Consider the following 11,370-nt stretch of genomic DNA (forward strand, 5'->3'; position numbering starts at 1 on the left):
TTTAACAGAACACGCCCTCTCTGTCTGTTCGGTGGCATTGATTACATTTTAATTTTTTCCATTAAAAATGCACAGCGCCCTCAATTAATTTTGTGTCAAAAGGCAAAAAACAAAATGGCAGCTAACATCAGAGAATTATCGTTACGGTTTCACAAAATTGTTCAGGTAAGCCAGGCCATAATAAGTCTATGTCGTGATTTGTTTTGTTTAGTTGCTTTTGATTGCCCTATTGTCATGATTAAAGTAAGTTTAGGCGCGCCAACCAGCTAATGTTAGGACGAATATGTATGAATGTTTATCCACATGGAGTTCTAGGATAACTTTCCGTATGGCGCCACCACTTTTTCACTCATTTTTACAAAAAGGGATATATCAATCAGGTAAATTAGATACTATATTATTTTATTTCGAATGAAAAAGTGGTGGCGCCATACGGAAACTTTTCCCCCATAGTTTGGCTAAGAGTTTGCCAAGCTTAGTTAGGAGTAACTATACTGTAGGTACGTGACAATCCGGGGATCCCGTGCGTAGCTCCGTGCACCCCCGAACTGATCGTTCATTGACCGGCCGCGCAGTAAGTCGCGTCATCAGTTTGAGGGTAGTAGTCGCATTTGAAGAGCATACTTACTGCACATGTGTTGATGACGTAGTACACATGTTCCTGTCTATCAGAGTCTTCGGATTTTTTCGATCCGAGTTGTAAAAGTGAAAAAAAAAATCCGTGAAAGTTTTTGGTCATCAAAGTCATCGATTCGTTCTCCGAAGGTAAGCTTTGTTTGTTTTAAAACCTATACTCATTGTTTGTTCATATGTTCGTCTATACTTACTGTGAATTTGAAGTGATTCTGATAACCCCCACTTTACTTTTTACCGGCCGCAAAATGTTGCGTCAGTGGCGAAATTTTTTAAAATGGCCGGATTTCATACTGCCGGATGCTTTATGTAAAATACTGTCACTTCCTTTTAAACTACTTTTAGGCTCTAAAATCATTCTTAAATGAGACTTGGGGATGTTTCCCATTGACTTTACGAAAAAAAAAGTGTAAATTATGACTCACAGACACCGATGATTATGGATTTGTAAGGGTGGTTTTTCAGTAGAGAAAAATTACATAAGCGATCCTGACGTCACGTGACCCAATCTCGGCAATGTGATTGGTCAGTGGCAATGTTTACAAACACAGGCTGCCTTGTTTTTCGACGGTGTATTTCTTAACCTTCATGTTGTGTGGTTTTAAGGTCATTTCGCGTTTTTTTTATAGATTGTTTTTAATTTTAATTAGTGTTTTTTTTTTTTTTTTTTTTTTTAATATAAAGTATTGACTCTTGTGTAAATGCCATTCCTTATAAATTTATATAATTTGTCATTTTTACATTCTTCTTTTTATTTTGTTTATAGGGTTTGTGATAGGCGACAATAATGCCACCAAAGAAAAGGAAACTGGCATTGCCAGCAAAGGTTGGCAAGATACGCCAATACTTGACAGATAATTTTAGCATCTTCCCTGAAGAACTGAAGAATTTCAAGAATGGCCATGTACTTCTTCAGTACATCATAAATGACAGCTCTAGGACAAAGACTATAATGGCAGTGATGAAAAAACTTCCATCATGTGTCATTAATCTCAGCCAGCTTCAATCTCTTCTGACCCAAGCAAAGAAGTTCAAGAATTTAAGGCGTGATTCTGAAATGGAGAAATACGCATCCCTTTGCAACCAATTGTTCAATCCTGTCAATGAAGATCCTGAGCCAGAGACCTCCAAGCTAGAACATTTTGACAGTAAGTGTCTTTCTTACTTGTTTTGCGAAGTACGTGAAATAATAAAATCATTGAGAATCTTAAATGTTTTATACATAGGCCTATCATGGAAATTAACAAAACAAAATTAAATTGTGACAATGCACACACAAGTGATTTTTTATTATTTGTTCTCTTTGCCCTACTGAGTTTTCCTTTGTGGTGATTATCTGTATATTATAATAATATTGACATCACATGTTTTCTGACTTGCACTGTGGTGAGTTTATTATTGAATCTTTTCAATTGTCAAGCCCAAACTTAAATCTTCAAACTTTCAACCCAAATATCATTTTATTATACATTGTAGTAACAAAGGTTTGTAAATTATTCAAATTTCAGGTCCAAAGGAGGTTCAGCCTCAGCCTGGAACATCACAACAGCTTGAGCCCCAGCCTGGAACTTCACAACAGCTTGACCCCCAGCCTGGAACTTCACAACAGCTTGACCCCCAGCCTGGAACTTCACAACAGCTTGACCCCCAGCCTGGAACATCACAACAGCTTGACCCCCAGCCTGGAACATCACAACAGCTTGAGCCCCAGCCTGGAACTTCACAACAGCTTGACCCCCAGCCTGGAACATCACAACAGCTTGACCCCCAGCCTGGAACATCACAACAGCTTGACCCCCAGCCTGGAACATCACAACAGCTTGAGCCCCAGCCTGGAACATCACAACAGCTTGACCCCCAGCCTGGAACTTCACAACAGCTTGACCCCAAACCTGGAACTTCAGCACAGCTTGAGCCCCGCCCCCAGCGTGGAACTTCAGAACAGCCTATTGATCCCCAGCTGCCAAAGACACCAAGATCATCTTCGTCTAATCGCTCCTCTCCACGTCAAGGGCTTCTTACTCCCAGGAAATTGAAGCTGAAAAAAAGATTGGAGTATCTTTCCCAGACAAGGAGTACCATGAAGCTTAAGTACAAAAATAAGATAGCAAAATTGCGACGTGAAATCAACTACCAAAGTCTGCATAAAGTAAAATATCTAAACCAGGTAATAACACGCAAAGACCTTTCACTAAAAAAGAAGGACAACAAAATAAAACGCCTCAGAGTACAGTTTTCAAAGACGGTGTTGGCAAAGGAGCTGGCTGAAACAAAGAAAAAACTAAAAAATTCAAGGCGAAACAACAAACGACTTCAAAATGTGAACAAGAAGAGATGCTCCTCTGAAGCTACTGATGATGTCGAATTCCAGAAACTGCAGGATGAAGTCAATGTGAAAACTTCAACTATAATAGCCTTGGAGAATGAAAACCTTTGTTTACAAGAGACAGTCGAGTCATTGCAGCTTGGGGAAAGTAAATTACAGAAGGAAGGCAAAGTGTATTCCCCAGAAATGAGGATGTTGGTGTATGATGCAGTAGTTAATCATGTTCCAACAAAAAACGTACCAACTCTGATTCAACAGTTTGCGAGACGGTCTGGAGTTATTCTTGACAAAGTTCCACACCGAAACACTGTAGAGATGATGACCAGGGAGTTGGGAGTCATTTCTGACTTTCAAGCTGCTGAAATTCTTCTTCAAAATCAAAATATCACTCTTGGTTTTGATGCGACGACTCAAGAAGGTGTCCACGTCAATAGTGTTCATATCACTACCCAGACAACCTGCCACATACTTGATATTGACCAATTGGCTGGTGGTACATCAGAGGATTACGCACTACACATCGAAGCAAGTATTCAACGCATCAACGATGTTTACTGCCAGTTCTACTCAACTAACTTCTCAGAAAATCGGAAAAAAATACTAAATAACATATCAAATACAATGTCTGACAGAGCTGCAGTGAACCATGCTACCATACAACGACTTGAACTGTCCTGGAGAAAATCCCTCAACGAGCTCAACTGTCACCTCCATCCCTTAGATACCATCGCCAGTAAGACAAGATCAACGCTAAAAATTATGGAACCTGCTGATGTTGGTAAAAAGTTATGGGGGACTGAGTCCTTGAGTCACCAACTTGTTCTTGCAGTCAACAAACTACGTTATAAAGACGGTCGCGGGGACCCAAAAGGTTTTAAAACCTACTTGGATAATGCCGGACTTCCAAGAGGACTCATTCCAAGATATAGAGGTAACCGCCTCCGCATAATGTTTCACATCTGTGGCAAACTTCATTCACATCGTGATTTTTTCCTGAAGATGTTTGAAGAAGGAACTGTTACTTGCGGTGGTCTTCTGGGGGGGATAAGGCAAGATTTCTTGAATCCTTGTTCCCAAGTTGAAATTCAAATTCTGGGGCTGATCGGAAAATTACTCTCAGGACCATGGATGGCCACGTTCTACACATCCAGTGAGTCTCCAATTAGTCACATCGATGGCATCACCATTGTCAAGGAAGTTGTTGCTCTTATGAAGAAGTTTTCCCTCACCCCACTTGACACGCTGTCCACTACAACAGATTTCTTCGGCAATGAACTCAAGTCTACTGATGAAACTCTCGGCAAACTCCAACAGAAGCCAGCAGATGATCCATTATTTGAGACAATGATGGGGGCCTGTCTCTCTGCAAGTGTTAGCGTACTAGAAAAACAGTACGAGCGGTATTTCGGCACCGACTTGACCGACAAATTAAGAACAGAAACTGAGTCTGCAAGATGTCACAACATAGATGCCGAGGAAATAATGGGGATGTTTAGTGCCTCTAAAGAACGTGCCCCAAATGCAACGATGTGTTACTTGTCGTCAAGGATCCGGGCGCAGAAAAATAAAGTGGTTGATTTTCTCGACAATCTGGAAGAAGAAAAGAGAGCAAAGCTGATTGAGGTGGCAATAACATTAGGAAGAAAGCACAGACAAGAGAGACGGAAGAAAAGTAGAGAAATCCAAGCAGAGATTTGCAAACGGCTGGCTAACAAACTCCAGAAACAGAAAACAAAAGACAGGCAGAAGCTGGATCGGTTACTCAGATCCTGTGACACAGGGTCACTGGATTTGAGCAAACAAAATGAATTTGGGGATTTGGGAGAAGACAGACTTCAAACCGTTAAGGACATCATTGGTGGGAAGATTGTCGGTCACAAACTTTCACACATTTGGTATGATGAAGACACTCAGGAGAAAACCGTGTACTTCGGGAAGGTAGAAAAATTGTTGAAGAGAAATGGGGGAACTTACCGGATCGGGTACTGGAAGGAGGATCAGCTGTATGATGATGATGCAGAAGACTTTGACCTTTCGAAATACACACTGGCAGTTGACTTCATCTGTGAAGACTTGATACTTTCTTAAAGATACATGTTACTCAATTGTAAGTGGGTAAAATGTTGTTCAAAACAAAATCCTCAAGTCGCATGACTTTGTGTTTTTTGTTTTTGTTCGTTAAGAAAATTATCCCTTTTTTTAATGTCGGTAACTAAAATTAAGGAACCCATCTTTTATAGTAAGTAAAAAGAGTTGCAAAGTGTTCTGTGTTAGTAAGGCTTTCTTTACTGAAAGTTTTATTAAAATCTGTGGGATATTACAAAAGTTATGACAATTTTTGGTTCAGAACTCTCCGAAAAGTCCCAAAAAGGTCACACGTTTTCTTTGTTTTTCTATTATAAAACAATACAAAATTAAGCCCGTCAATTAAATCTTAAAATATTCATAACTTTTTTAATAATTGACCCATGACCAAACAATTTATATCATTGTAATGCTTACTGTGAGCTCTTTCCAATGGTATTAAAACAAAGCCAAAATGTTGAATTTGAATTTTTTTGTCACATACCTAACTATAGAATACAGGTACACTCGGAGCTCTATCTGCGCCTCCGCGGAGGCGGAGTCGCGGTCACGTACGTTTTAAGTAACTTGGTCGTAGCATGGAGGAAGAAAATAGCTCTTTACTACTTGATTGTATTGAGTGCGATTGATGAATACAGCAGATAAAATGTTAGGGTCGTAGGGAGTCAAAGTGTGACGTGAGTGGTGAGGTAGGTGAAGCAGCCAATAGAGGGCGTTTTAGGAAGACGTGCATTTGATGCAATCGTGAAGACGGGGAAGCTGGAAGCGTGGAGGCGCGGAGTCGCGGTGTTGACAATGGCCGATAGAGGGCGTCTTTAGGAAGACGAGCATATGATGCAATCGTGAAGACGGGGAAGGTGGAGGCGCGGAGTCGCGGTGTTGGTAATGGCCGATAGAGGGCGTTTTTAGGAAGACGGGCATTTGATGCAATCGTGAAGACGGGGAAGGTGGAGGCGCGGAGACGCGGTGTGGACAATGGCCGATAGAGGGCGTCTTTAGGAAGACGAGCATATGATGCAATCGTGAAGAAGGGGAAGGTGGAGGCGCGGAGACGCGGTGTGGACAATGGCCGATAGAGGGCGTCTTTAGGAAGACGAGCATATGATGCAATCGTGAAGAAGGGGAAGGTGGAGGCGCGGTCAGGCTTTCTTTCCCTTTTTTAAACAATCCTCTAATGGGGTCAAGTGTATGAGGGCAATATTAATAATTGTACGGAATTCGGGCTTTCTTTCCCTTTTTTAAATAATCCTCTATTGGGGTCAAGTGCATTAGGGCAATGTTAATAATTGTACGGAATTCGGGCTTTCTTTCCCTTTTTTAAATAACCCTCTAATGGGGTCAAGTGTATTAGGGCAATGTTAATAATTGTACGGAATTCGGGCTTTCTTTCCCTTTTTTAAATAACCCTCTAATGGGGTCAAGTGTATTAGGGCAATGTTAATAATTGTACGGAATTCGGGCTTTCCATTTCCCTTTTGTTTAAACCCTCTAATAAGGTCAAATGTATGAGGGCAATATTAATTATTGTACGGAATTCGGGCTTTCTTTCCCTTTTTTAAATAATCCTCTATTGGGGTCAAGTGTATTAGGGCAATATTAATTATTGTACCGAATTCGGGCTTTCTTTCCCTTTTTTAAATAATCCTCTAATGTATTAGGATTCGGCCTTTAATTTTTTCCCTTTTGGAAATAATCCTCTTTTGGGGTAATATGTAGTACGGCAATATTAATAGTTATTAATTATTTGTACGGAGTTCCCATAATTATTTAAATAATCATCTAATGGTCTTGTGAGTTATCGTATAAAATAAATTGACATCACAGCGCAGTTGTGTATTTTCGAGCCTAATGAGGGCGCTGTTGTGCATCTTTCAGAGTGCCCCCTAGGTTGCCAAATATTTATAGTTAAGCAACAGAGCGCGACCTCAAATCCAGTGTACTGTGTACGTATGAACGTCACCCACCGCGACTCCGTCTCCACGGAGGCGCAGTGGAAGCTTCGAAGTGTACCTGCATTCTATAGTTGTGCCCTTAGTTAATGTTTGTAATGCAAGGTTTTTACTATATTGCTACTTTTTTTTTTTTTTTTTATGTGTATTTAAAAAAAACAAAACATATTGCTATTTTTGCTCATGTTTTTTTATCCCGCATTTTATTAATTTAATGTTTTTTCTTGACTGTACAGCGCTTTGAAACAGTGTTAAAGCGCTTTATAAATGCATTTAAGTTAAGTTTAAGTTAAGTTTGAAAGGTTTAACCTCATGTTTTTAAAGTATTTGTTCTCTAGTCTATGTCAAGACTCAAGTCCAATCACAATTTTTTGGTTTGTTGATTATTTATAAATGCTGGGCGCGATCGCTCAATCTACGCGATTGGTCGATCGCGCTGCGCTGATGAAAGATCTATTTTATTTTAAATATTTTGGAAAAAAGGAAAACATTTTACCAGATCCTGGAGCGAAACAGTCACAAATTTCCCAGGTTCTATTTTGAACCTGTCGCATCGCCATTTTGTGACTTCCCGACATGATTTACGCTTTATTTTTTGGTCACCAAGCGCTGAACCGCAGATACCATGGAGGAAGACCAACCAATTGGATTGACGAACCGCCGAGCCGGTGGCGAGTTGGACTAAACAATTCTGTAAAAGAGGTGTTACAAGTCAGTGCGCGCTATATGAGTGAACGGCGGGCATAGTAAGCGGACAGCGCACACGCACTGCCGCACTGCCTTATAACACCTCTTTTACAGAATGGTTTAGTCCAACTAAGCTGCGGCTCGGCAGGTTGTCAATTCAATTGGCTGGTACCTGCGCTTGGTGACCAACAAATAAAGCTTTGAGCATATCTGGAAGTCACAAAATGGCGATGCGACATTTGTGACTGTTTCGCTGCAGCCTCTGGTAATTTTGTGTACTTTTTTTCAAAATATTTTTTCAATGGTGTTTTGAGTGTTATTCATTAGACATTGAGGATTAAAGTGTTTGACCCATTGGCCCTTTACAATTCGAGCAAGCTTCTTAACCCTCCGGCTACGCCATCAGGAGGAGGGTTACGTTATTGCAACTACCTTGATCATTGATGGGATGGGTTCGATTAGCTTCCTGGGTCGACCCAATCTGCCCCCGGTCAGTTCGGATAGCTTTGATCAAAGTTTGACATCTTTCCAGGGGCTCACCCCGGTCAGCCCCAAGTACCCTTCCTTGCTTGTGGTCACTTGGGGCTGGCCTGAGGTGCATGACGTCACCACAAAAGGGTGAGTGATCATTTGATTAGCTCTTGTCAGGGGCTCACCCGAATGAGCACCGCGGGGTTGACCAGGGGAAGCTAATCGAACGCAACCATTATTTTATTCTAAACAAGCAAACAAACATAAGTCATGTGTTAAAAACTTTGCCTCTGGAAATACAACCAACCGAAGTTTGCTAAATAGAATGAAATGAAACACAAACCACTCATTTTTGTGTTTACAAAAATCGGGGGAAAAAAAAGAGTTAAAAAAAATGATGCGACCCCAAAAAAGGATGCGGGCGAGACGCTAAAGTAGTTTTTTTTTTTTTTGCCCAATATATTATTTTATTTTTATGAACCATTATATTCTACTTTTCTAAAATATTCTAAAATGTTGAGCCATTATCATTCCATAACAAACAAATAGCCTGAACCGCCATCTGAATGCAAGGATGTGCCCCTTTAAATAAGAAAAATGCAAAAATGAACTACTTGACTTGTTTTATTACAGTTTCTAAGACCAGGGTCGTGTTTTGGCATCCCAGGAAGCCCAAACCCAACGAGGCAGTGCTCATCTTTGACACCCAGACCACCATCTTCAGAAGGAGCACTTGAGAAAGATGAGGATAGACCCCACATGCTCCATGTAGTATGGAGAACTCGCTCTTTAAAGAGGAGACCTTATTGGGAGAGGAAAATCATCCAGCAACTAATGCTACAGAGGGTAAATTATTTATCTTTCCTTACGCCTCTGGCGTTTTCTCTACTCTAGCCATGTGGCCTAGTGTAAGCTTGGGCGATATCACGATATTATCGAATATCCCGATATTAATTTGGAAACGATTTCGATATCGGATAGATTTGGTTTTAATCGAAATATCAATATATCGCGATATATCGCGATAATCTCAATATATCTCAATATCGATTAAATATCGCGATGTATTTGCAAGCTTAGACATCTTGCACCCCATGTGTTTGGAGTAAAACGAGAAGAATAGGTCATAAGAACACCTCTCTTATGCTATGGCTGTCTCTTCTGATGATGTCAAATTTAATTAATCGCGATTATATCGAATATTGCGATATATTGTCGGCGATATATCGTGAATAAAACAAATCGATATAGCCCAAGCTTAGCCTAGTGTTGTAAAATCAGCATATATTAGTGGCTGCAACACTATTGTTTATGTAGCATGACATTGTTTATGTAGAGTTAAACTTTTTTATGCATGTTTTTTTCTCAAAAGTATAGGTTTTTAAACAAAATTTATATTTTGGGTACAGTTTTGAGATCCCAGAGTTTGGCATGTTTGCAGTATATCCATTGCTTACCACAGGTTTTTTATACCAGTCTTATCCAAGTCCAAACATATTCGTGTGGAATGACGTACATGTAGGAGAAGAGGAAATTTAAGAATTTTTGCCGCACATTAGGTCAAACAGCCACATCAAATACTCTGCAAAGTTCAGAATGTCTTTTGCATTGCTCAGTCATATATGGTGATCATTGCAGTGAAATAGATAACGCTGAAAACATTTGACGAAAGTAAAGGAATGTTAACACAATCGTGTCAATTTTATCAGAGGAGATCAAACTTTCTGGTGTTAAATTACCCAAGTATCAAGAGTCTTTCTTTTGAAACTGTTTTGATATTTTTTTTCCTTGGAATGGAATGCCTTGATTAAAGGGGTGCAGACATCAGGACACCAATTTCATATTAAAGCTGCTATTTTTCCTCGCCCTCCACCTCTAGAACCCTGGTTCAAATCATGTCTGGGTACAACATGTGTGGATTGGGTTTTCTGAGTCCTTCTGGCTGCGTGGGTTTTCCCTTAAATAATTCTCTGGAGTGTTCCTCCCACAACTTAACCTGAAACTTTCTTGTCTTAACTCCTTTGTCTAGTGAAGTGATTTAATAGTTCGTTTTCTGAGTCTTTTGCTTCACAGCCTGAACAAAAAACGAAATTAAATGAAATGTTTTTGCACTGCAAATCTACATTTCTTTGATGGTGTTCATAAAATGTTGGCAAATGGAGACTGACAATATATAATATCTGTAATTTTTAACGCAATTCAGCCTCTGGCTGCCAAGTTGAGTGTTTTTTAATAAACCAATAATAATAAAAATAACCAATAACAAACCAAAGCTCAATCCATACTTAATTACATATGATTTGATTAATGATGTTTCTACTTCATTCAATTTAATTAATCAAGTTTTTATTCTCCTTTCCAAATTGGCAGAATGACTTTCCTGTTGTCCACAAAAACATAGAAAGTGTCAACATTCTCCTCCGTAAAGTGCGACACCTGATACGCGTCAAACCGCTTAGCCTCAAATACGGTCTGCCAAACGGAGACTACAGTTCCACCCTCCTCAAATGGAATGGAGAGTTCATTGTGAATAGGAAACTTGATAACATTGGACACGAAATACCGGCTGGAAAAGAGACTAGTGAATCAAGCAAAGACAATTTGACTGAGGAGGAGAGTTTAAGATGATGATCTCCCACAATTCAAGTTTTCTTTTTTTTTAAATGGTTATGTGGAGGGTCAGGCGAAGCGGAATTCCTTACTACTATTTCAAGATGTTTTAAATTTGCCACAGAGATGAAAGGATATTATTTGTTTCTACCCGTGCTCAAGTGCACAAGTGTCCTTAGCTGGTATCCAGGCCTGATACTTCAATTAGGCCTGATACTTCATGGAGGCAACGAAGGCGATTGCCTCCATGCCCCCTAGTCATTGCCTTGGTGCCCTTGAAATGCTCCCGTATAAATTTACAATTTTCTCATAGGTTGCCCTTTACCAAGGAAAAAATGCCTTGGTGCCCTTGCCCTTTCAAAAACAAAGCATACAGGCCTGTGTATCGGACCCACACTCTGCTGCTAACAACACCAGAGCTTCGGTCGGGTGAACTAGATCGCTCAACCATGACACGCCGCAAAATCAAATGTCGCCAATCCAAACTACTGTACAGTCTAGATACATTTTGGTTATACAACTTTGTTTACCTGTTTTTCGTTTTCCCTGTAAATACCTTCCATTTATAACCAACTAAAGATGAAAGCACATCAATCATAACACTCCTCA

General features: G+C 40.0%; 2 protein-coding genes across 2 annotated transcripts; both read left to right on the forward strand.

The window, feature by feature from the left end:
* The first annotated feature begins 3 nt into the window (after positions 1 to 3).
* Positions 4 to 11,085, forward strand: LOC139936516 (large ribosomal subunit protein uL30m-like). The gene is made up of 3 exons (XM_071931347.1): positions 4 to 165; positions 8,785 to 8,997; positions 10,522 to 11,085. The coding sequence occupies exons 1-3, from the start codon at positions 115 to 117 to the stop codon at positions 10,777 to 10,779; spliced, it is 522 nt and encodes a 173-aa protein (XP_071787448.1). The 5' UTR covers positions 4 to 114; the 3' UTR covers positions 10,780 to 11,085.
* On the forward strand, positions 1,421 to 5,047 carry LOC139936374 (uncharacterized). The gene is made up of 3 exons (XM_071931183.1): positions 1,421 to 1,781; positions 2,142 to 2,152; positions 2,333 to 5,047. The coding sequence occupies exons 1-3, from the start codon at positions 1,421 to 1,423 to the stop codon at positions 5,045 to 5,047; spliced, it is 3,087 nt and encodes a 1,028-aa protein (XP_071787284.1).
* Positions 11,086 to 11,370: the final 285 nt, after the last annotated feature.

This window comes from Asterias amurensis, chromosome 4 (genome assembly GCF_032118995.1).
Source record: "Asterias amurensis chromosome 4, ASM3211899v1".
Taxonomy (NCBI): domain Eukaryota; kingdom Metazoa; phylum Echinodermata; class Asteroidea; order Forcipulatida; family Asteriidae; genus Asterias; species Asterias amurensis.

What these genes read in the sequence shown, in the direction of transcription:
- LOC139936516 (XM_071931347.1), top strand. Translation starts at nt 115, where the DNA reads ATGGCAGCTAACATCAGAGAATTATCGTTACGGTTTCACAAAATTGTT. An exon ending in GGTTTCACAAAATTGTTCAG is followed by an intron (nt 166 to 8,784) that starts GTAAGCCAGGCC and finishes GTTTTATTACAG; the next exon opens with TTTCTAAGACCAGGGTCGTG. An exon ending in AGCAACTAATGCTACAGAGG is followed by an intron (nt 8,998 to 10,521) that starts GTAAATTATTTA and finishes CCAAATTGGCAG; the next exon opens with AATGACTTTCCTGTTGTCCA.
- LOC139936374 (XM_071931183.1), top strand. Translation starts at nt 1,421, where the DNA reads ATGCCACCAAAGAAAAGGAAACTGGCATTGCCAGCAAAGGTTGGCAAG.